The sequence below is a fragment of the Triticum aestivum genome, chromosome 2D (assembly GCF_018294505.1).
Source record: "Triticum aestivum cultivar Chinese Spring chromosome 2D, IWGSC CS RefSeq v2.1, whole genome shotgun sequence".
NCBI classification, from domain to species: Eukaryota; Viridiplantae; Streptophyta; class Magnoliopsida; order Poales; family Poaceae; genus Triticum; species Triticum aestivum.
The window spans coordinates 430,135,171-430,160,511 of record NC_057799.1 but is presented as its reverse complement, the minus strand read 5'-3'; the positions used below and the strand labels follow the sequence as shown (position 1 = coordinate 430,160,511).

At 45.7% G+C, this 25,341-nt stretch overlaps 3 protein-coding genes across 3 annotated transcripts; all 3 read left to right on the top strand.

Annotated features, from left to right (window-relative positions):
• Window positions 1-951: 951 nt before the first annotated feature.
• Window positions 952-5,983, top strand: LOC123049511 (uncharacterized). Its single transcript, XM_044472418.1, has 2 exons — window positions 952-1,174; window positions 5,282-5,983. Exons 1-2 carry the CDS (start codon window positions 1,109-1,111, stop codon window positions 5,861-5,863), a joined length of 648 nt encoding a protein of 215 aa, XP_044328353.1. The 5' UTR covers window positions 952-1,108; the 3' UTR covers window positions 5,864-5,983.
• Window positions 5,984-16,873: 10,890 nt separating this feature from the next.
• Window positions 16,874-18,508, top strand: LOC123053622 (2-oxoglutarate-dependent dioxygenase DAO). The gene is made up of 3 exons (XM_044477119.1): window positions 16,874-17,428; window positions 17,517-17,835; window positions 17,938-18,508. The coding sequence occupies exons 1-3, from the start codon at window positions 17,094-17,096 to the stop codon at window positions 18,178-18,180; spliced, it is 897 nt and encodes a 298-aa protein (XP_044333054.1). The 5' UTR covers window positions 16,874-17,093; the 3' UTR covers window positions 18,181-18,508.
• Window positions 18,509-19,834: 1,326 nt separating this feature from the next.
• Window positions 19,835-21,971, top strand: LOC123053620 (protein THYLAKOID ASSEMBLY 8, chloroplastic). Its single transcript, XM_044477116.1, has 2 exons — window positions 19,835-20,212; window positions 21,146-21,971. Exons 1-2 carry the CDS (start codon window positions 19,904-19,906, stop codon window positions 21,536-21,538), a joined length of 702 nt encoding a protein of 233 aa, XP_044333051.1. The 5' UTR covers window positions 19,835-19,903; the 3' UTR covers window positions 21,539-21,971.
• Window positions 21,972-25,341: the final 3,370 nt, after the last annotated feature.

Sequence of the window (25,341 nt, the reverse complement as noted above, 5' to 3'; positions counted from 1 at the left end):
TAGGTCTCCTCTTCTCATGCTCATACAAGTGGTAGAAGAGCTCACCTTATAAAGAGGTGCAAGGCTCACTCAACTTCTGGGGTGGGACTAAATTTTAGTCCCACTCATACGATTCACAAACTATACATGAATGGGCCAGGAGAATTCCATCTTCATTTTTTTCTTTGGTTTTCTTATTTCTTCTCCATTTTTGTTTGGTTTTCCTTTTTCTTCTTTATTTTTGTTTTTTCTTATGTTTGTTTTCATTCTCACTCTACATTTTCGTTCATGTTAAAAACATTTATTTAATAAGTGATCAACATTTTTTATATACCCATTCAACATTGTTCGAATGTTTATTCAACATTTTTCAAAATATTGCTGACCATTTTAATACTTATTCAACAATTTTCAAATACTTGTTCAACATTTTCAATACTTATTCAACATTTTTATACATGTTCACCATTTTCAAATACTTATTCACCATTTTCAAATACTTATTCAAGATTTTCGAATAATGGTTCAAGATTTTTCAAATACTCGTTCAACAATTTTTAATACTTATTCAACATTTGTCAAATATTTTTTCAACTTTTTTAAACTTATTCAAAAAATTCGGATACTTGTTCAACATTTTTGAAATACTTATTCAACATTTTGCAACATTTTTCAAATATATTTTTGAAGAGTGTTTTTTATATATATGTACAATATTTTAAAGTATGAAGAAAAGTACAAAAATAAAGCAAGAAACAAGAACGGAAAACAGAAATAAAAAACAAAAAACAGGCCGTGGCCTCCCGCACTGATGGGCTGGGACATCTGGGCTACCGCGACGCGGGGCATCCCCCCCTGCCCCGGAAAGTTCTGTTACAGAGTAATCGGCCTGGGCTGACTAAGTTCTAGAAGCAGCAAATCGGAAAAGATTGTCTCATTTGTCTCAAAAGAAAAAGGAAAAGATTGTCTCAAAAAAAAAAGCAAATCGGAAAAGAGAGATTGCCCAGGCCGCAAGACTAGGTTTGGGCATATATATATATACTACCAGCGCCATCGGATCGATCTAGGGTTTAATAACCTGCCAAGGGCCGCCGCCCCCTATCCAATCGCTGCCGCTGAACGGAGAAGCATGCCGCTGAGCGTTTCCGCCGAACCCGAAAGAGCATGTTGGAGTGCCGTCTTCTGCTCTCTGCAGGTATTTTGATTTTGTATCTGCTAGCTAGACGAAATAGTTTACCCAACATCGATCTGATCGATGGAAGCATGATTGATTACGGTCATAGGAGTATCTCTTTCTTTTTCATTATTTACAACACTCGATCCTCTCCTGAAACAGGCCTGCATCTCTGAGCCCATTAGATTTATTCATTACGGGACTCTCGATGTTGTTCGACGGCTTTTTTTTAGTAGAGGTGTAAGGGAAAGGGCAAGGGGAACGGGAACGGGAGAAGAAACTGTCAATCCTGCTGATGAGCAAACGGGAGACAAAGATTCTCCTGCTGCAGATGATGATTACAGCGAGCAGCTTGCTGAATACGGCCACAATAGTGATCGCTACGATGGCAGTAACTGTGGCGACTACTATGACACAGATGGCGACTGGCACTAGTAGAAAAAGAGGCTTCCATACGCCCTCATTAGTCCCTAAAATAATTGAACCGTGACAAAAGGGTTCTTTAGTCGCGGTTCGGGAGGAGACCCGCGACCAACTATCTGGGCCCAGCGCGCTCGGTCGACAGCTGGCGGACGGGAGGGGCTTTAGTCCCGGTTGGCCTGGCCAACCGGGAAGGTCCTCAGGCTGGCTCGAAGGCCTTTAATCGCGGTTGGCCAGACCAACCGGTACTAATGGGATTTGAGGCATTAGTACCGGTTCACGGCACGAACCGGTACTAAAGGGCCCATCAAACTCTACCCCCTCCCGGACCGCCTTTTCAGTTTTAGAAAAACCAAAAGAAAATGATGGAAATGTCAAAAAAATAAAATAAAATAAGTTTCTCATGTGATATGTGGTCTAGTTGTTGGGAAAATTAACAAATATGAATTTCGACTTTATTTGCAAAATCTCTTTGGAATTTTTTAAAATGGGCATAACTTTTGCATACGAACTCGGATGAAAAAGTTTTTTATATGAAAAATCATCTACTCGAAAAGTTACATCCGAATTTAACGGGGCAAACCCCGTTAAACATTTTCAAAATCCTCAAAAACCTAACAGAAAAAAGATACGGGGCTTTTAAGATCTGGAGAGGCAAAAAAATTCAAAAAATTTCAAATTGTGGTCAAATTGTGGTCAAACAATGGTCAAACTAATTATTCTAGAATATTAGTGTTACTAAATAATTATTTCAGTTTTTTTAAATTTTGGTCAAATCTGGTCAAACTGTGGTCAAACTAATTATTCCAGAAATGTTAGTGTTACTAAATAATTATTGTTTTTTAAAACAATAGTTTCAAACTCAAACAGTGAAATGTGTCACTTCATGCTCAAGCTAAATTCCTGAGGGTTAATAGAATTGACATCCTATTATTGTCAGGAAAACAACAAGTGCAGACTTGGAAACGAGGGAGAATAGAACCCGAAAGTTAAGCGTGCTCAGGCTGGAGTAGTGAGAGGATGGGTGACCGTCCGGGAAGTTAGATGATTTGGAATGTTGAAGGGTGATTAGAGATTAGAGGATAAATTGAGCAATGATGAGGGGTGGTGATTAGAGATTAGAGGTTAAAATAATTTAGAAATTTGAATGTTGAAGGGTGATTAGAGATTAGAGGATAAATTGAGCAATGATGATGGGTGGTGATTAGAGATTAGAGGTTAAAATAATTTAGAAATTTGAATGTTGAAGGGTGATTAGAGATTAGAGGATAAATTGAGCAATGATGAGGGGTGGTGATTAGAGATTAGAGGTTAAAATAATTTAGAAATTTGAAAATAAAAAAATAAAAAAAATTCGCAAAAAACCTTAGGAAGGCTAAAACCCTAAACCTGCGGAGGAGGCCGCCCACGTGGACGGGCCTTTAGTCGCGGTTCGTAAGAGGCGCGACTAAAGAAAGGCCTATTCTCTACCAGTGTGGTCTGAGACCGGTGGATATGATGAGTACTACAGAAAGGATATTCCACCGAGTCTCAAAATTGGCTATCACGGAGACAGCATTGATCTATCGATGGCTTACAGCTTATCTCGGGACTTGGTGGAGCTGTTATCTGTGCGTCCCCGATTTCCCTTCGTGGGCACCTTTGTTGCTTTCAACGATCGTTCCCATTACTACTGCAACTCGGAGAATGGACCACTTCATCGTAATGTTGATTCACAGGTATATGTAATGCACCCTCTGTTTCATAGTAGAGCGCTTCTTATGGCTTATTCTATTCAAAGATATTTCATATTGTTTTTGTAGGATTTAGATCCTTAGAATGTTTCCTTGTAGGATTAGAACTTTAAGACAATTTCCCTTATGATTCATTTGCAATCTATTTTGGAGTTATAGATATAGACTGGCACAATCCAATTCAACATTTTGTTCATTCAGGTTTGATTGTGTCAATAGTTTCTATAGCTGGAATTTGATTTATTGTTGGATGAACTGCATTCCTAATATTGCTACCAAGAAAAAAAATAGTAGCTACAGCTAGTCCATGAGTAGCCAGCCATCGTATTGTAAAAATAGGATAGGTTCGATCTGTGATCATTTAGGCCTCCTAAAAAGATCTACGAATTCGTCGATTTGTTATAAAGAAACAAAACGGTCATTTATTAATGGAATTCTTTGTCGGCATTCCGTGAAATACTCGTTTGGCCGAACACTTCGAAACACGTCATAAGCTAAACCCGTACTAACAAATAACCAACCTGCAATGAACAGGGAAGGTATTACATTCAACCTTCCGTTAGAATCCCTTTGTTTCTTCTACGTTTTCAAACACTCTTGCATCTCAATTTTTAGGGCCAATTTCATTCAAAGGAATTCGTGTGGAATTTTCTCTATGTTGGTTGTTTGATTTGTAGGATTACAATTCATATGGAATTTACTTCAAAAATTTCCATATGGTTTTCGTGTGCATGATCAAACATCCATACAACTTTGTAGTACTCCATTTGTTCCTATATGTTAGGCGTATTTGTTTTTTTTACTATATTCTACAATGTAAGGGGTATTTGTAACCCCATATAATTCGGCTTTTACTCCTCCACCATCATGTACATGGCAACCTCACGATAAAATCAAGCCAACCTCCCAATCGGTTGGTTGAACAAAAAAAACTCCCAATATTTTTATTTTGGTTTGTATGCAATCCTTCTTTCGGGGGATGCCTTGCGTGGCCCCATGGTTTTTGAGCCGAACTACTAAAAGTTGGCCCTGCCTGTCATATTTTTTTCCATTTGCTTGCACAATCCCCCCATGTAACCTAGATCGCCCCAGAATTCCCCCCGACCCAAACCTATCCCGGCTTTCGCGACCCTCTCCCTTGGCTGCCGCCGCCCCCACAATCCTGCCGACCGGCGCCGCCGCAAGCTGGTCTGCTCCTCCCCTGGTTGCTGCTGCTGGTGGTGGTTTGCTCCTCCCCTGGTGCTGCGGCTCCTCCCTTGGTTGCCACTGACTATTAATAAGTATATACATATACTATGGTAATTTTTTTTGTACAGTCAAGACTAGTCAAGAGTCGCTACCCTAGAACGACTTGTTGACTCAAAAACATTGCGTGACCCATGCAAATAGAGTACGCGATCATGTATGCGGGCGACTTTGCTATTGCGGGCCACCGAATCGACTTGCTTCCGTCTGAAGCGGATTCCAGCTTGTGTTTCCGGTCTTTTAATCTTTCCATCGAAGGGATTAGCAAGGTGTACTTCAGCCCCAATCGCTTCTTAATTATGTCTCTTGGTCATTATGTCAAAAATAATACACCTTAGATAAAGGAACGTGGTGAGTATAAGATGGCATGCCATTCTATTCATGTGTTTTTCCTATTCATGCATTTTATAATTCTTGCAAATAGAAGAGGTCCTTAGTTCTGTAACCCTAATGTAATTCTAATCTGTTTTTCAAGTTCCTGGGCTCGAGAATCCTATGAATAGAATAAGCTCTAGCTTTTATGTTTTCTTTCTCCACACTACAACGCGTCTTACAAAATAGAGACACGTCGAGCCTATGCATGCAACAACATATATGACCAATGGCCCTATGAGTTGATGCATTCAGACTAAACAACCTATCTTTTAACTTCTTGAAATGAAGGCAGTATATCATTATTTTTGTTTTTTTGCATCTTTTGAATCATTTTATTCCATTGCCATATGCGCAGGGTAATTTGATTCTCAGGGCAGAAGGGGCGGCGCTTGAGGACTATGTCCGCATTAAAGTTGAAATCCCAGAGGATGATAACCGGATTGACACTGCAAACTACGTCTTCTATGTGGACCCGTACTTATGTAACAGTGTCATTGTCCACACAATGCCAGCAAGATATGGCCGTGATATAGACGTGTTTTTCGTGACGATGTATCGTGCTATACAGGCCAGCTTGTGTGTCAACCTTGATCTCGCATCTGGCAGTGGCTGTAGCTATGCATATGGCGAAATCACAGCGCACCATGAGTTCTACGGTGACTTTAATGTCCTGCTTTTTCAGTGTGGAGAAGATGATATGGCAGAGGTTGTTGATGGCAGACTTCCATTGTTGCGGACTTGGGCAGCTGTTCCGATATACTTAGAGCCGCTCTTGATAATCAAGCTGAACCTTAATGTTTTTACTAATTCTGACCATGTTAATGACGGTCATGCCATCTCCTTCCAAGGTGATCTTACCTTCTACCATGACCAGTATGAAAAGACAATCTGCAATGCTGACCATGGTACAGTTGAAGTGCAGATTGGGTACCGTTAATTGCCCAGCAGGGGGATGCTATCCGTTGTAAACTAACCTTTTATATGTATGATATTGCTGTATGGATCAGCTGGATTTATGTCATATATCCCTCTGAATGGCTGGCCGGTTATCATGTCTTTTTTGGCGTTCTGGTACATTATGTTGCCGCTGGATGTCTACCGGTGATATTTTTTCTGAAGTGTTGTGTCGCCTTCATGCTTTTCCTCGTAATAGATCGACCCGTGGAAATTGTTTTACAGTTCTGAGACGTGTCGTGTCTATGGCTGCCTCTCACGTTTATATGCCGCAATTTGGCCACCGAAGATTTGAAGCCTGGGGCACACAGGTTTGTGCACGCTGTGTCGGGGGCGGCAGAACGGACCATGTACTTCTCCGGATGCTTTTACACTATGGCAAATTTATTGTATTCACCATCGCATTTTTATTTATAGTTACCATGGAAGAAAAATCTTCACCCGCAAAAAGAAAAATCTTGTACTTAGCATGTCGTTTTTATTGTGCATATCATGCCAAATTCTTTTTGTACATAGCATATGTAAAAAAAATCTGCCATGACCTTTACAAAACAGGTTTTTGTCTTTTCCAATTTGTTTCGCCGTGATGTTTTAGTGAACATATTATTTCTTTAATTTTGACATGGAACATGAAAAATTTATGTTTATATGTAGCTTAACCATGGCAAATTTACTGTACAAACCATGACAAATTTATTTTAAATACCATGACAAAATTTCCAAAACTTGCCATGTTTTTAGAGAACAAATTTCCTAAATTTACCATGTGTCCATGGAAAATTCTAACATTTGTCATCTTTTCAAAGAAATAATCACCAACTTTGCCATGTGTCCATTACAAATTCCCAAAAGTTGACATGTGTTTTTAGAGAACAAAAATTGTAATTTTTGCTATGTGCCCATGAAAAAATCCTGAATTTTCCATATTTTGAAAGACCATTGTAAATTATTTTTATATACTATCAGATTTATTGACATGGCAAATTTTCGCCTTTACACAAGCACACACTTTTTTTGCAACGCAAGAATTAGCCGTGTGAACACTATGATATTTTTTTTATAAATTTGCCATGTTTTTTACAAAAATAAGAATTTTTTTCTTAATCAGCCATGTTAAAAACCCACTTTTTTAATTTTTGCCATGATTTAGATAAATATTTTTCTGTTAAAGTTGTCATCGGAACATTCATATTTTGTTTATAAATAGTAATAATGCCCGTGCATTGCAACGGGAGAAAAAAAAGTCACATCACTCAACATTGGAGCTTCAAATGGTGGATGAGCAATCGATGGTGGAAAAGATGAAAAAAATATCCTAACAAAAAGATATAGACATATAAAATAGCAAAGGGTATTATGAGAAAACTATAAAACTAACTTATAACACCATATGAAGTGACCCTTGTAGAATGCATACAAACGTAATCCAGCCATCCATTTTGTGATGATATGTTAAAAAAAAACTTTAGTTGTGATATTACTAGCTCATGTTTCAATTGGTAAATACTCCCTCCGTCCCAAACTAAGTGACTCAACTTTTTACTAGCTTTAGTACAAAGTTAATAGAAATTTGAGTCACTTATTTTGGGACAGAGGGAGTAAGAAACTTAATGACGCTGCGTGTCGTTTCAGGATGACAATTATTCTGCCCCCATGGAAGAATTGTTTCAATTCTTTAAAGAGAGAACCATACAACAAAAACCTGCCAAACTCAAGTGGTCAACATAGTCTGAATCAGTTCATACACTCTGAAATATAAATTCATGCCATATACATTCAGTTTGTACTACAAAAAAAATTGTAGTTGGAAACCTAGCAAGTATTACACTTCAAACACCAAAAGCTTGAAAGTGGCATCACTTGTTAGTCCGAGCACCATCTATATATGGCAATTGTATCGGTTGTACATACTTTCTTTCTGGGCAAACGTTCTACAATCTATACTTACAATGTGATAAAAGCAATCGATCACCATTCTCTGCTCATCCTCTTTCTCCGGACCAGAGCAAGCACACCGCCGATCAATCAACCTTATATAATGCCCTATTGAAAAGTAAAAACTGGGAACAAAGAGCATCACTACAATAGTTAGTATTCTTATGTAAACTAGAATTAAATTCATGACTTTAGTAACAAAAACAAAAGAAGTCAATACATCAATGGTGTTTTGTGTGTCACTTTACTATTAATGAAATACAAATTTTATAAATACATCTTTCCCATCTTTAAAAACTCACGAAGCTAGAAGTGAAAATTTTCAAAAGGAACCCTCTCTAATCTGGTGTAAGGATGCAGACAATGATGTTAATTATTAAGCGAAGGAGATTTCAGCAATGAATCTGCTCAATTTTGGAATGAACATCATGCTGCTCCTTTTGATCTTGATTGTTCCTTCCAAATAGCCTATTCTCAGAGCATTCTCTTCTCTATAGCACTAGCAAGATCCTATATACATCTAATCCAGTCAAACACATACGTCGGAAAACAATAATCCAAATACACATCCCAAATCATAAGAAGCATACCTTTTCCACAGATAGGTCCTATGCAACCTTGGACCTTCAAAGATTTTGCTAGCATTTCTTGAGCTTTTTCTAAAAGAAAAAAATCCTAAGCTCATCATTAGTCCTGCTCGAGCCCCGGCAGAAGGACTCTCGCATGGCTGGCAAAGAGGATGAGTCGGGGTTCCGGGCGGAGAGAACACCCATCTGAGCAATGGGCTTGGTGTAGTAGTGCACGCCGTTAGTGTATCTATACTTCTATACTACTATTAAACAAGAAAACATATTCATCGTTAAGTACACCCAGCCTATTGTACACATAACAACACGGATCAATTACAGCCTCACGATCGGAACTGCTTAACTTGATCTAACCGTTATGATTATACTAGCCCTTAACTAAAACTGCGCTTAGCAATTTGCCTCAGCGGACGAAAACTCTGCCAGACGAAACCGTTCCGCGCCCAGCGCCCACTCCGAATATATCACCTCCCTAATTCAAGGAAGAAAAACAAACACAACCCGATGGCAAACACACATCATTGCAGGCGAGCGATGTGGTCATCGCGGGGCGACGGCGGCAGCTCGACGCAGGGAACGGTGATGGCCAAGGCGTGGGCTCAAACAGGGCTGGCGTGTATCTGGTGGATGGCAGCCGGATCGGGGCGACGACGGGCGGCTCCGGCGAGTCGGAGGGACCGCGACGGCGGCTGAGCTCCTCGATGGTCTACTGTGGTTCCAGGGAGAGAGAGCTTCGAAGGTGGGGAGGAGATAGAGAAGAATAGAAGGAAGGGGGACGAGGAAGGGCAGGGGTGCGGCGGCCTCGACGGTGAACCTCCGGTGGCGACGGTTTCCGGCGAGAGGCGGCCTCGGTATCAAATTAGATCTAAAATCTCCACCGGAGGCCATGGCGGGGCTGCGCGCCGGAGGGCATTTCCCAGCTCTGTGCCAACCATTATCTGCATCTGTCATTGCTTGGGGCTGCGCCGGGAGGAGTAGCGACGGGCCGAGGACCGCCGTGCATTCCAGGATGGTGGCTGCTGTGCACTCCGGGATGGAGGCCGCCGTTTCGTCCAGAGCGGGGCAGCCTCCGGCTGTCAGCATCTGTCACTAGGACGAGGCCTCAGCGCCTCGCTACGTCAGGGTGTCGTCGCCGGGGGGGACGCGTAGTGCCGAGCGCAGGAGCAGGCCCGTGTGTGAGCTGATCTAGCCATGCCACGAGCGCTGTGTTGGCCATCGACGGGACTGCCGCCGGCAGCACCCTTTCCCGCGGGGTCCCGCACGGGAGATGTGGCACTGACAGTGGCTGCACAGGTCAGCTCATAGCTGGCGTGCACTTTGGTGGTGGCGAAATGAGGCCGCCGCCCGGCGCACGCCACATCACCATCAAGATCAGATGCATGTACTGGCCGGTAATTTTCTGCAACTGCCATCTTCTCTTTTCACTTTTCTCTCTTGCGATCTGCCCATCTAAATCATGACCAAAATTCAGTTTAGATTTACTGCATTAATGTTTCATTTTCTGAAGGTTGCTCATTGTATCTGATATGATGGCGTGTACTTGAGTTCAAACGTTAACACTGTTGGGGAACGTAGCAGAAATTCAAAATTTTCTACGCATCACCAAGATCAATCTATGGAGTTTACTAGCAACGAGAGGGAAGGAGTGCATCTACATACCCTCGTAGATCGCGAGCGGAAGCGTTCAAGAGAACGGGGTTGATGGAGTCGTACTCGTCGTGATCCAAATCACCGATGATCCTAGCGCCGAACGGACGGCACCTCCGCGTTCAACACACGTACGGAGCAGCGACGTCTCCTCCTTCTTGATCCAGCAAGGGGGGAGGAGAGGTTGATGGAGATCCAGCAGCATGACGGCGTGGTGGTGGAAGTAGCGGGGTTCCAACAGGGCTTCGCCAAGCGCTGCGGGAGGAGGGAGATGTGTCACGAGAGGGAGAGGGAGGCGCCAGGGCTTAGCCTTTGCTGCCCTCCCTTCCCCCCACTATATATAGGGCCAAGGGAGAGGGGGGGCGCAGCCTTGGCCCTTCCTCCAAGGAAGGGTGCGGCCAGGGAGGAGTCCATCCTCCCTAAGGCACCTAGGAGGTGCCTTCCCCCTTTAGGACTCTCCCTTTATCTTATCTCTTGGCGCATGGGCCTCTTGGGGCTGGTTCCCTTGGCCCATATAGGCCAAGGCGCACACCCCACAGCCCATGTGGCCCCCCGGGGCATGTGGACCCCTTGGTGGACCCCTGGACCCCTTTCGGCACTTCCGGTACAATACCGATAATGCGCGAAACCTTTCCGGCGACCAAAACAAGACTTACCATATATAAATCTTTACCTCCGGATCATTCCGGAACTCCTCGTGACGTCTGGGATCTCATCCGGGACTCCGAACAACTTTCGGGTTACCGCCGACTAATATCTCTACAACCCTAGCGTCACCGAACCTTAAGTGTGTAGACCCTACGGGTTCGGGAGACACGCAGACATGACCGAGACGACTCTCCGGTCAATAACCAACAGCGGGATCTGGATACCCATGTTGGCTCCCACATGCTCCTCGATGATCTCATCGGATGAACCACGATGTTGAGGATTCAATCAATCCCATATACAATTCCCTTTGTCAATCGGTATGTTACTTGCCCGAGATTCGATCGTCAGTATCCCGATACCTTGTTCAATCTCGTTACCGGCAAGTCTCTTTACTCGTTCCGTAACACATCATCCCGTGATCAACTCCTTGGTCACATTGTGCACATTATGATGATGTCCTACCGAGTGGGCCCAGAGATACCTCTCCATTTACACGGAGTGACAAATCCCAGTCTCGATTCGTGCCAACCCAACAGACACTTTCGGAGATACCTGTAGTGCACCTTTATAGCCACCCAGTTACGTTGTGACGTTTGGTACACCCAAAGCATTCCTACGGTATCCGAGAGTTGCACAATCTCATGGTCTAAGGAAATGATACTTGACATTAGAAAAGCTCTTAGCAAACGAACTACACGATCTTGTGCTAGGCTTAGGATTGGGTCTTGTCCATCACATCATTCTCCTAATGATGTGATCCCGTTATCAACGACATCCAATGTCCATTGTCAGGAAACCGTTACCATCTATTGATCAACGAGCTAGTCAACTAGAGGCTTACTAGGGACATGGTGTTGTCTATGTATCCGCACATGTATCTGAGTTTCCTATTAATACAATTTTAGCATGGATAATAAACGATTATCATGAACAAGGAAATATAATAATAACCAATTTATTATTGCCTCTAGGGCATATTTCCAACAAACACTGGCTGCTAAGCCACTGTTTAGGAATCCAATACTCAGGCTAAGAGAATTATTTTGGAAGGGAAACTAAGAGAATTTAAAAATCATTTGTTTATTGTCTTGAAGTAGCTGTCCAAATCTCCCTTTCTTGACTGACAGAATCAGAACAAATTTCAATTTATTTCTAAGACACATCTCTGCATTCTTGAGTGATGCAAGTAAAACAATAATCATACCCCCCATGAATATGATTTGACCACAAAGAATTGAGATTACATACGTGGAACTACCGGAGAGCAATGGACAGGTCAATATTTCTTTGCAAGCAGATGTAGCTTTTGGTGTAAATTCGAAGCATGGCATATCTGTCCATGCATATCTGACAAACTTGAAAATTCAGTGGAAAGGCTAATCGTTATCTTCCTTTTTCCATGATACTCCGTTTACTAGACACCCTAGGAAACCCCCACCCTACGCTCCTCACCTCTCGAGTGGTCAAGGATTTTCCGATCTTCTTATTGCAGAATAGCAGATCGGATATTTGTGTTCATGTCTAAGCTATAGAAGAGCATGGAGTACACCGATGGCTGTTCATGCAGCTGCGGCAGTAGGGATGGGGTGATGAAAGTGAGTACCAGACTAGCACTTTGCATGAGTCATGGGTCTCCCTGATTGGTGATGACACACTTTGGCTGAATATTGCATCAGCAATACTTGTATTCAGCTTATCAATATGTCTGTCCATGCATATCTTCTTGAGGAACAGAACATAAACCGTGCATATCTTCTTGCTTTGACAGATTTTATGCATTCAAAAATAGTTCTAACTGCATCCGCATTAGCAGAGAAGGTCAAGCGAATGTTGCATGGACATGTGAATCAGTAAACATGCCTCATCATTCTTCTATATGTGCGTCAAAGTAAAACTCTACAATAAAAAGCAAACCAAGATACTTGGCATTAGTGAAATCCATAGATCAGCTGGTAAGTACAAAGCTACGAATTTCCATGATGTTTCCTACTTTTCAGTCTATGAGTAAGTTTATTAGTTGATCCAGTGCCGAAAACAATTCAATTGGACATGTTTGTTCTAGCACTTTTTAGGCAACCATTCACGTACATATGCTGTTTGATTCCATGTGAAGTCAATGACTGTTTTTAATGAAATTCTTCAGGTTTGCTTAGTGAAGTTTCATTTACAAAAGAAGATATGTTTAATTATGGGGATTTTTTGCCGGTAATGTACACCTAGCACTACTTTTTAAGACTGATGGGTGTACAGTACTTAAAAGAGCTCATGTTGCATGGAGAACGTTTTTTTTGCCTAATTGTTGCATGTAAATAAGAGTACTGAAACAAAAGACAAATGGGTGTACAAAACTAAAAAGAGCTGATGGCGCTACTTGAGAACTTAATCATGCCATTGTTCAATCTAAAATTTCAAACTTCAAATAGTGTGTACATGTCCTCTAATTTGCTGATTATTGACAAAATGCTGGAGATCTATTGTTGTTGTTTTTTTGCGAATCACTAGACATCTATTGTTGTTTTTATCTTAGTGTTACATTGCAGAATCATATGTGGTAACAGACGTGTTAACCAGGGCGTAAGTTTGTGTATACCTGATTTCCGAAGTACTATTAAATTTTGGCAGATCTCTTGAACTATAAATAATGGCTAATAGTTTTCAGAATAAACTATTTGTATTTCTATTATGGTCGAGCTAGCAAGCTACTCAGGAGAACAAATGTGATTTACCATGTATTGTAATTAATCAGTTTTTTATAGTCCAATTCAGTTAGCTTTTAAAGTCCTAAACATCCCATTGTGTTAGCGTTGTTCACTAACGGGTGTGCCATTAGGCGTCCGAGCACATCCCCTTGGGATCGACCATGTTCAGATGCATTGTGATTAGGCCGACATGCATCCACTGTCGATGAGGGTGGGATGGAGGATAAGCGTCCACACGGGTGGGACTACGTTGAATAGAGGATGTCGAGCTATGGAAGTCTTGAGCTATACTTATTGGGTTAGAGGCGTATGATAATTTTTTCGCACACAACAAATTTGGTTCCACATCTTGACTCTTTCAAGTCACATGACAATTACGCACGTAGGCTGCTGCTTTTAGTTGTGCATAACTCTAGGTTTAGAAAATTGATCCCGAATTGGACACACGTCAGCCGACCTTAGATTTCAGCAGTGCCCACTGTTTAAGAGTGTTCATGCCACAATTCATTAATTTTCAAGAAGGGACACTAACAATTCTATCATTATCGATGACGAACATAAAAAGTGGCAATATGAACGAGTGACTAGGAACGTGCAAGGATATTTTTTTGGTTGTGGATACGAACCATCCTATCATTATCGCTGGTGAACATAAAAAGTGGCACTAGATGATATTTATCGTGGTGCAATGCCCGTGCAAATCACTATCAACAATATCATGCTCAGTTTAGGTTTCTTCCATCAAAAGTTTGTTAGTATGTATAGTGCCAAATACGGGGCATGCATGTTGATTCTCATAACAATTTTTTTCGTGCACTTGCTCTACTACACCAAGAATGAAGCTTTAGACAACATCGATGAGAACTGCATAAGCTTATAGGGAATCATTGAGACAATTACTTATGTTCTTGCTCTATGCATACAATGCTAAATTATAGTCTTTCTTGAAACTCATTTAAATTATAGGCCAAATTATAGTATATTTAGTGCTATCAGAATGTATTCTATGCATGTGAATTCTCACATTTGGTTGTAATATTTGTCAAGACGTGCGTTGCACGTGCACACTTACTAGTGATAAATAGATACGATCACAAGTCATCTTTTTTATCCTAGCATGGGTAAGATCATAACTTGCTGAACTATACCAATAGTGCTAACTACAACGTGAGCAGTACTACGATGGATCTACTAGATAAAAAGGCATTCCTCCATACCAGTTCCAAACACAGCAGGCATCATCTCATGGACATGACAACCATACTAGTTCTCATGCCATACCCTCGACCGACAGTTGGCCAGAAGCAATGGCTGCCATGGTGTCCTTCTTAAATTATGTAGGATGCGACTTTGTCTCAGGAACATATATGGAAGGTTAATTAGCCTCGCTTTCATTCCTCCTCATTTCTCTGTGACGTCGCCTTTGAATCCTCTATGTGAATCAATCTTGTTGATTTTACTGGGTCGTGCAGTTAATTAGCCTCTCTTTATTTACTCATTTCTCTGTCATTATCTCAGAGATGAGGAAACTCAAAGACGTACATTAATCGGGTAGATTGCATGTAAGGGAGGGAGGTGGGACTACTAAATACGTGAATCGACCTTCACTTTTACAGACAATATGAGCTAGCTGAGTTGGCCATGACATTATACAATCGGTGATAGGTTTTTGAGTTCGACTCTGCTCACAAGCAAGTTTTTTTTTGCTTCAAACGGGATAGGTGGGCTAGCAAGTATTCAGGATAGGTGGGTCGTTCTGTTATCCTGGCTCGCACAAACGACGAAAGAAACTTGGCTCTACGAATTAGTACCACCTTGTGTATTTTTAATAGGAGACGGATGAAAAATCGGGTGAAATGCACCTTGCTTTATTAATAGGTATAGATTGGCGCAATGCTATTTTAATTTTTAAGATAACATGGCACATTTATTGAATATACCATGGTAAATTGTTAAATTAGAGGATGAAATTTTAATAAAATATAGCATTACAATTTTCTTAAATTACGGCATGCCATTTAGTAAATTTGTGCTTTATGCCTTTTATGTATCATCATTTTTTCCTGATGGCAATTTTTATTTCTTGCAAGAAGCAGTTAAGTAGGCCTAGCCCTTTTTTCCTCCCCGTTCTCTCGACTAGCATGGGGGCTCACGATGGAGCCCGCTAAAGCGAACATTCAACAAAGAGAGATTGGTTCACACGATCGAGAGCGATGGTGTCTTGCTTATAGCGGGACCTAACGTACGCTCGCGTCAAGGATGCACCGGTGGGCCGGCCTAGTATTTCCAGTTGTGACTAATGGGCCAGCCCAACTTCCAAGGTTAGTTACTTTTGTTTATATTTTGAACATATATTTAAACTTTAAAATCAAGAATTTAAGAGCGTAAATGTTTTGTTAGCATAACTTAAGAAAATGTTGATATATTTGAAAAAAGTAGACATCAAAACATATATTTGAAAAAATGTTAAACATGTATATAGGAAAGTTAAACCTGGATAAAAAAATGTTTTAGATATATACCAAAAAGTATAATGTGCATGAAAACAATATACGTTAAAACATATATTCAAAAAATGTTAACCGTGTAACTAAAAATATATTAAACGTGTAAACAATTTTTTTGGATATAATAAAAATATATGATGTGTACGAAGAAAACATATGATAATCGGGAAAGAAACAAAGAAACCCAAAGAAAAAGAAAAAATGAAACCGAGGAGAACTAGTAAAAAAGAGAGTGAGAAACAAGAAAGAAACAAAGAAAAATACGAAAAAAAGAAAAAAAAAGAAAAACCATAGAAAAGCAACCAAATAATATAGCTAACGACCTTCTTCGTTCGAAACCCGAGCGAGCCGCCAGCATACAGAAAAAGAAAAGATAGACCGGGCAATACCTACGTGAGGGACTAAAAACTTCACCCAGGGGAGCATGTATCTCGCTATAAGCTTTATATGGGGCTCGGTGGTCTATAATCTTACACTCCCTCCAGTTGCTTAATGTAGTGTGTATAGTTTTTTTTGGAAAAGTAAACCTTTTGAAAACGTTGATCAAGTTTATAGAGAAAACTACTCGCTCCGTCCGGAAATACTTGTCAGCCCAATGAATGTATATAGACGTATTTTAGTTCTTAGATACATCCATTGTTATCCATTTATGCGACAAGTATTTCCGGATGGAGGGAGGATTTATATATACAATATCAAATATATGAAAGATGAAACTACGTCTTACGATGAATCTAATGCTATATGTTTGACATTTTAGATGCAAATATTTTTCTTCACAAACTTGGTCAAAATTTGTGAGGTTTGAATCTTAAAAAAATACATATGCAGTAAATTAGATATGGTGGGTGTATGTTTTAGCGTGGCGTGGATAAGCTTTGAAGAAGACTAATCCAATGGTTTCTTCAAAATTGAGACAATCGTGCTGTAAACAACCCCTAAAAAAATGGCAGTGGTTGACGTACACGGATATGTGTCGGCTGATTGTCTCACCAACCTCGGTACACAGCAACGGTTGTCCCGACAAGCGGCGGCGCGACTCGCCGCCCTGCCCCCTGCGTCCCTCACGGCCGGCCTCTAAATACTACTCCTACATCACCACGGCCGCCCCCCTGCAGTAGATCCCGCAGGCAAGCCAGCGAGATCGGCGCGTCGCGTGACTCCGCCCAACTAGTAAAGCAGCACAGATGGTGGAGATCCCGGTGGTCGACCTGCGGCTCGCCGGCGCGCAGCAGGAGGAGTCGGCGCGGCTGCGGGACGCGTGCGAGCGCCTGGGCTGCTTCCGCGTGTCCGGCCACGGCGTCCCCGGGGCGCTCCAGGCGGAGATGAAGGCCGCCGTGCGCGCGCTCTTCGACCTCCCCGACGAAGCCAAGCGCCGCAACGCCGACATCATCGCCGGCAGCGGCTACGTCGCGCCCAGCCCCGCCAACCCGCTCTACGAGGCCTTCGGCCTTCTGGACGCCGCGGACCCCGCCGACGTCGACGCCTTCTGCGCGCGCCTCGACGCGCCGCCCCGCGCCAGGTCGGACCAAATCGACCGCGCCTCTCTTGGCACCAAATCAATTTCGGATCCTCCAATTTTGACCTCAGTTCGCGCTAATCTGTCGCAGGGAGACCGTCAAGAGCTACGCCGAGGCGATGCACGAGCTGATCGTGGACGTCGCCGGCAAGGTGGCCGCGAGCCTGGGGCTGGAGGGCCACCCGTTCCAGGACTGGCCGTGCCAGTTCCGCATCAACAGGTACAACTACACGCAGGACACCGTGGGCTCCTCGGGCGTGCAGATCCACACGGACTCCGGCTTCCTCACCGTGCTCCAGGAGGACGACTGCGTCGGCGGCCTCGAGGTGCTGGACCCCGCCACCGGCGAGTTCGTCCGCGTCGACCCCGTCCCCGGCTCCTTCCTCGTCAACATCGGCGACGTCGGCACGGTACCATCGAGCATCGATTTGTTTAAGCTGGAAATTCTTGGGAGTATTCGTTTCCGTCCGGTGCGCTGAGCCTCTGAGTGAGCACCCTGTTTTGTGTTTCAGGCGTGGAGCAACGGGAGGCTGCACACCGTGAAGCACCGGGTGCAGTGCGTGGCGGCGGTGCCGCGCATCTCGATCGCCATGTTTCTGCTCGCGCCCAAGGACGACAGGGTGTGCGCGCCGGAGGCGTTCGTCGACACGCAGCACCCGCGCCGGTTCAAGGCGTTCAACTATGATGACTACAGGAAGCTCCGGCTGTCCACCGGCGAGCGCGCCGGCGAGGCGCTCGCTCGAATGGCGGCCTGAGACGCGTGACGTAGCTATTTGGCGGGGGCTCTGCCTGTTGGCTCGAGAGTGTAACTCTGAGCTTTTCAGAGAGAGCTAACCTTCAGTCGATTATTGACAGTTGAACCAAGTGAGGCTGTGAATTGTCGTTGTTTTCATCGATCAATAAAATCTTGTACGAATTGCAAAAGTGAAAACTGCAAAAAGTGCAAACACGACGGCAATCTTTTTTTATTTTTATTTTTTTCAGCCAATTATTATTCTTAGAGCAACTAGTGGTCATGTGGGCAGCCCACCATGTGTTTTGAAGGTTGCACGCAAGCAAATACCAAGTCATCGTTATTTGCAATCATCTGAAGTGTTGTGCTTACCTTTTCAGTGGGTCATCCGTTCTCAAATTGCTCCCGATTAAGCACGCTTAACTTTAAGATTTTTTTTTTGGAAAAGCTCATGAAAAAAAGATGCAACTTGTTGATATGAATGGTCTATCATTTCTATTAAGTCGGGATGTCACATCCGCCATCAAATCCATCTACACATAATGTGAATCCTATGTCATTTATGAGCCGCTAAACAAAATATACAAGAAAAGTTTGGAGAAATTTACCTCCAGGCAAGCTGCCGAACACCTTGAGGGCGCGCGGTCAAAGGGATGGCGTGGCCGGACTACTGGAAGAAATTGCAAAGCTGTGAGGAAGCGTGGGAAGTCCATCGACGTCTCAGCGGTGGCGATTGGGGCCAAATCACGGCGGTTTAGGCAGCAGAGTGGCACCAAACAAAGGCGGTGTGGGGATGTGGGCGGTGACGGAAGGGAGCACACGTTCTGAAATGTCTATGGCGCCAATTTTTAGGTGGATGGAATGCACACGTCTTGCCCAATCTTTAAATATTGAGGCTCGCGAGTTGGATTTGGAGCACGGGATGAAACTCTGCTAAATGGGCCTTTATGGGAGAACCTGGCATAATGGTAGTTTTTATGAAGATCAGGCCGATATAATGACTTTGCTAGAGTTGCTCTTACCTCACATCCCTTCGATGGCGGGAGGTGGCGGTGGTAGAACAAGGTTCTGAACGAGGATATAGGTGGCGGTCAAATCAGGAATGGATGGAGACACATGTGTGGGTCTAGTACTGTTAGAGATATATTTGGTTTACATGTATTTGGTAGTCTAGAATTGTAATCCGTCTCCTACCTTATCTCTAGAAGAGGTTTCTTACCCTCCAAGTCTATACTCCTATATATACTCGTCCGTGAGGCTCAATACAACATCCATCATATTCCGTCAATCTTCTCTCTATTCCCTTCTAACTAGTACGCTCTAGGCATGACGGGATATATCGGCGCCTGTGGTGACAACGTGAGGTGGCGGTCGACGCCAAAATGCCAAATATATATATATATATATATATATATATATATATATATATATATAATATGATGCTACAGTGGTTCCTGGCCTCTCTCGCCTTCGGAGGGGCAGACGGAGGATCTCGACAAGTTGAGGACTAAGGAGGAAGAGAAGTGCGGCTCAAATAGTGTGGCAAAGCAGAATGTATTCTTTTCATCAAAAGGAAAGTATTGGTCTGATTTTGGTTAGGAGTTTCAGCTGCAGGGCAAAATGTTTCCGTTGTAAGAAAAAAAATGTTCATATTCCAATAAGAAAAACAAAATTCAGTGATTCTTTTTCCTCTCTCCTGATGCGCACCTCATCCAAAACCACCGCACTCCCGCCGCCGCACGGCGATGCTCTCCTCGTCGCTCGCCTTCTCACCCCACCGCCTAACCCCTTCCTCCGCCGCTGTTCGCCGGAGCACATCTTCCACCATCACGATGCGGGACCGAGGCAAGAACCGGAAGCCGATGCAGCGGGGGCGCTACCTCAGCACCGAGGCCATCCAGGCTGTCCAGTCCCTCAAGCGCGCCACCCTCGCTGGAGCCCCCGCCGGCGGCGCCGTCGCGACGGACCCCAAGCTGCGGCGGCTCCTGAAGGCCGACATGGTCGCCGTCTTCCGCGAGCTCGCTGCGCAGGGCGAGGCCCACCTGGCACTCGAGGTATAGCCTAATTCGTGTGTGCACTACTGGGAGCAGAGTGTATTGAGTTGGGATTCATAGGATTTTAATTCTGAGTACAAAAGTTACTGATAATTCAGCTAAATATTTTCACATTTGTTGATTAACCCAGTTGTGTACTCACAGTTGCTGATTATGAGCCTTCCTGGACATTAGGGTGGATAGGTTGTATTTCTAGCCTGCTCCACCGTTTTATCACTCAGGAAACCTAGGCTATTCATGAACTGTCTGTTCAGACCACCTGCCGTCGTTTTGAAATAGTGTGTACTCTGGCTACGTATGAATCACAGCTCTCCAAATTGTTCCTGCTTTGTTCTAAACCAATGTTATTTCAGTATATGGCTGCATTAGGTGTGCCATAGATGACATTTCCTAAGCATGCCAGCAGGGATAAATCTGTGAAGTGATGAATGTGGGTATAGTTCTTTATCATCTTGCAACAAGAATCTTAAATAGCAAGTTTGTTTTAGTCTACATTAAGAATGATGTACGTGCCAAATTTACATGAGTGGTAAATTTTGCTCGAGCAGCCGCCAACTAGCAGGAGGTGGTGGCCATCCTTTTAGAGGGAACATGCCGAAGCCCCCTACAAAACACGCGAACTACTGATATTGCGGCCTACACAAGGTGCTTGTGCTGTGAGCCTGCTGGTCATGAATAGTGATAATCCATTGGCAGTAAACGGGGATGCCGAGATTTACTCTGTTGTTGTTGCCCTTTAACCATTATGAGTTTCGTAAATGCTTCCTTTTGGGGTATTTGCATGGCAATTTACTTTGTATTCATCAGTACAGTTTCTACTATAGTGTTATTACCTGCATTTAGATTAATAGATGATGCTGGGAAGCAGATACTTCTTGACTGGAACTGAGAAATGCATGCTAACATGCTTCTCGATTTTGTCATCTATGTTAGGTCTTTGAGGAGATTCGAAAGGAGCACTGGTACAAGCCTAGGTTGTTCTGGTATGTTGATCTTATTACAGTGCTTGCCAGCAAAGGTTTGAGGTCCGAGGTTGGCAAAGCCTGTTCGTATCTGAAGAGGGAACAATTGGAACCTGACACGGATGGTTTCAATCTGCTTCTGAAGACACTTCTAGATGCTGAATTCACACAATTAACGATGGACTGCTTCCGTCTTATGAAACTATGGGACAGTGAACCTGACAGGATAACATACGTAACACTGGTCAAGGGTCTTGAATCCCTAGGAGAGATGGATCTATCTGCTAAGATGAGGTTGGAAGCAGAAAGTGACTATGGTGACCTCTGGGACTTCTTTGACGAAGAGGAGACGGCTGAGACTTGAGCAGTTCGTTCTTAAGAGGATGTTGTATGGCCATGTGGGAAGGGAATCATTTCTAAAGTTTATTATGCAGTGTTAGAACAGAAGAATGGAAGTCCATAATCTTGGACCCAGCAGAATTTTTTGTGCAACAAGTAGTGATTAGTTACTACCAATATCTACCTGAGATTCATAAATACTCCCTCCGTCCCAAAATAAGTGTCTTAACTTTGTATTAACTTTAGTACAAAATTGTACTAAAGTCAAGACACTTATTTTGGGACGGAGGGAGTATTAGCGAAGGGCTGCCTGCAGCTTCATCAGTTCATGTTTTTCTCTAGGAGTACAACCTGTTAGTTCTTTCCTTGAGAAGTTCTCTGTGTATAATGAATCACATTGTTGCTTCTCGATGTACAGTCACACTGATGTGTACAATCAAATTACTGATATCTTTTCATGATTTCATTTCAGTATGAATGGCTACGCACTTGCTTGCGAAAATGTAGGCACCATCTGCCTTGAAGAAAGATAAGATGTCTTACAGCTATCTGGTAAACATAACAGTTCATCTGTTCTTGCCAATTGCAGTAATCAATTCTTGACAATTGCAGTAATCAGTATGAGTATAAGATGACCATAGAAGGATAGACAGATCAAAATGTCATCATATGTAAAGAAGCAAACGGGAACATTCCTACCAACTCTCACCTGTACAAGTTTCTTCACTTTCAGAGAGTAATGCAGTTGCCAACAAAAATCATCCATGCAAGGCAAATCAAAAGCTTCGTGAACGTTTGCTGGCTGCAATGGAGATGCCTCCAGAGCCAGAACACCACTGAAGAAACAGCCGGGTTAATTCCCTTCCGTGTTCTGTGCGTGGCCGTGGATCAATGTCGAACCCGGCGTGAGCGGTTAGTTGTTCAAATCAATGTCGAAAACAATCCTGGGCGCATCTGAGCCCTTCCTCGCCTGGTTCTCCGCCTCGCTCGAGCGGGCTGGCGGCGGCGGGGTGACCACCGGCTTCGTGAACACCTTGTAGACCACGAGGTCCATGTTGGCACCGGCCGGGCCGGCTGTCGCGCCGCGGAAGGCGGACGCGCCCTTGTGGAGCGCGTACTCCTTCATCAGCCACCGCGTCTGCTCCCACGTCACCTTGCCGCCGCCGTCGTCCGCCCGCGCCGCGCGGAACGCGAACCTGCGGTGGCGGGCGTACACCTCCCCGCGGAACTCGTACCCCTTCGCGTCGCCGTACTGCATCCACCACCCGCCGGGCGCCCGCCGCATGCTGCTGGCGGGCTTCGCCGCGAAGAAGTAGCCCCACGCCTCCCCGCCCTGCTTCCTGTGGCTGGGCGGGAAGGGGAGCGCGTCCGGGCTCGCCGCGAAGATGTCCACGCCCTCCGCGACGGAGCCCGGGGCGGCGCGGTCGGCGATCTTGCCAGTGGTCGCCTTGGGGCCGAGGTACTCGACGATGATCTGGCGGCCGCTGGGTACCTTGTAGTTGTAGTTGTACTCCCCGCCGACGCGCGTCCACGACATGGCATTGTCGTTGAGGTTGCCGGCGTCCTCGTTTACGCCGGAGTGCGCAGGCGGGGCAAGGATCACCTGCTTCGCGATGACCTTAGGTGGTCGGTCCGAGCGCGGCGGAAGGGGGCTTCCTCCTGGCCGGAGCGCCTCGCCAGGGCGGGCACACGGCAGTAGCGGTGGAGCGCCCCCTCGGGCCTTGACGAACGCCGCCCGGGTTGGTTGGGCTTGGCGCGACGGAACGCTGCCTCCTACCCGCCGGACCACCAAGCCGGAGCGGGCAGGCGGCGGCACGGGAACCGCCGGCTTGGTGAAGACCTTGCGGACCACGAAATCCATGTTGGCGTTGGGGTGGTCGGGCAGCTTGCTGCGGAAGACGGCGGCGCCCTTGTCGAGGCGGTACTCCTTCATCAGCCACCGCGTCGGCGTCCACACCACCCGAGCCCGCACCGCCCGCGTGGCGTAGAACGCGCACCTGCTCCGGTAGCCGAGCGCCTCCCCCTTGAGCTCGTACCGCTTCTCGGCGCCCTGCCGCACCCAGCACCCGCCCGGCGCAGGCTGGGCGCTGTCGGCGGTCGGGGCCGCGGCGGCGAAGTAGCCCCACACCTCCCCGTGCGCCCCCCTGTGGCTCGCCTGGAAGGGGAGCGCGCCGGGGCTCGCGGAGAAGACGTCCACGCCCGCCGTGACGACGCAGCCGCCGGGGATGACGGCGGCGTCGGGGAGCTCGCCGCGGAGCGCGTTGCGGCCGAGGTACAGCGTGATGAGCTGGCGGCCGCTGGGCCTGAACACTACTCCTGGCCGCAGCGTCAGCCCCGCGGGTTGCGGCGTCGCCATGGGGATGGAGAGTTGCGAAGCGAAGAGGGCGAGGAGGTGGGGTTGTTGGGCTTGGGGCCTCGGAGGGTTGTTTACCCAAAACTACCGGTAGGGCATAAAAAACCATCAAAATTACGCTTAATGTGTAACGCGGAGCACTGATGCTGGAATCTGGCCATGAAAACAGCCAAACCGACAGGTGGGTCCCGCCTGTCGGGCTGACGTGGTGAAGACCGAGCACAACACAAAATGATGACCAGGTGAGGTGGCATGTGAGATGTGGGCCCCGCCTGTCATTGGCTACATGATCATCTTCATCTCATCTTTATTTCCTTTGAGCAATGCATCGAGCAGTTTGTGTGCGGTCGAGCCACCTCTGTCCATGCGAGACGAGAGCTTCATGGCCATGGCGCAGCCCCCTGCTCAAGCTAGCCCCGTCCGCCTCAGACTCTTCCCCGCGCGCCATGAACCCTTGAATCCCGCCGCCGCCCTGCTGGGATGGACGGCCGAGCCGAGAGCTCCATGGCCACCATGGCAACGGCACGCCGCCGTCCTCCTTCCCCGTCTCTCTCCTTGCCGAGTGGCCGCGCCCACCTATCTTCCCCCGTCGTCACGCCATGGAGAGGAAGACGAGCCGCCGCCGCTCCCCATGAGGCACCGACGCCACCTCCCGGAGGTCGGCCCGCAGCTCGCCGCTGCGCTCGCCGTGCGCCGCCGGCAATCCATGGAGAGGCAGACGAGCTGCTCCGCTTCCCATGAGCCCCTGACGCCACCTCCTCGAGCTCGGCCCGCAGCTCGCCGTTGCGCTCGCGCCACCATCCGCAGAAGAACACCATGGACGTCGGGCCGTTGGCCGCGGGCGCGCTAGCGGCGGCGACGCTCGACCAGGGCGATCCCTGCCGAGCACGAGCAACCCAAGTCCCCCGTCGCCTCCACAACCGCACAAGAAGAACCATGGACGCCACCCAAGTTTCTCACTGCCGCGGCTGCATCTGCCGGCTCCATGGTGCGCCGCCGCGCGACCTCACCTGTGCGTACGGTCGCCTTCTTCTTCACGCAGGCGCCACTACTCTCGGGTGGAGGCGTCCGGCCGCCGTTCCTCTGGTCCTTACTCTCGCCGTTCAGCTGGTCACTGCTCCGGCGTGGCCATGTCGTGCGGTGCCTTCTTCGGTGACCAGAGGATGAATGCACAGAAGGTGCTCGATGGAATGCTCCATAGAATAAATGTTGTGAAGAAGATAACTTGCTAGTCATTGACAGGTGGGGCCGAGTCTCATTTGCCACATCAGTCGGTCAAACTTTTGGGTCTTCGCCACGTCAGCCCGACAAGCGGGACCCACCTGTCGGTTTGGCTGTTTTCATGGCCGAATCCCAGCATCAGTGCTCCGCGTTACACATTAGGCGCAATTCTGGTGGTTTTTGATGCCCTGCCTTGAATCTGATACCAAGTTGTTACCCTAGCCCTAAGTGTGGTGGTTTTGGGTAAATAACTC

Coding starts and splice junctions, on each gene's coding strand:
- LOC123049511 (XM_044472418.1), top strand. CDS start 1,109: ATGCCGCTGAGCGTTTCCGCCGAACCCGAAAGAGCATGTTGGAGTGCC. Junction 1,175..5,281: donor CCGTCTTCTGCTCTCTGCAG/GTATTTTGATTT, acceptor CCATATGCGCAG/GGTAATTTGATTCTCAGGGC.
- LOC123053622 (XM_044477119.1), top strand. CDS start 17,094: ATGGTGGAGATCCCGGTGGTCGACCTGCGGCTCGCCGGCGCGCAGCAG. Junction 17,429..17,516: donor GACGCGCCGCCCCGCGCCAG/GTCGGACCAAAT, acceptor AATCTGTCGCAG/GGAGACCGTCAAGAGCTACG. Junction 17,836..17,937: donor ACATCGGCGACGTCGGCACG/GTACCATCGAGC, acceptor TTTGTGTTTCAG/GCGTGGAGCAACGGGAGGCT.
- LOC123053620 (XM_044477116.1), top strand. CDS start 19,904: ATGCTCTCCTCGTCGCTCGCCTTCTCACCCCACCGCCTAACCCCTTCC. Junction 20,213..21,145: donor AGGCCCACCTGGCACTCGAG/GTATAGCCTAAT, acceptor CATCTATGTTAG/GTCTTTGAGGAGATTCGAAA.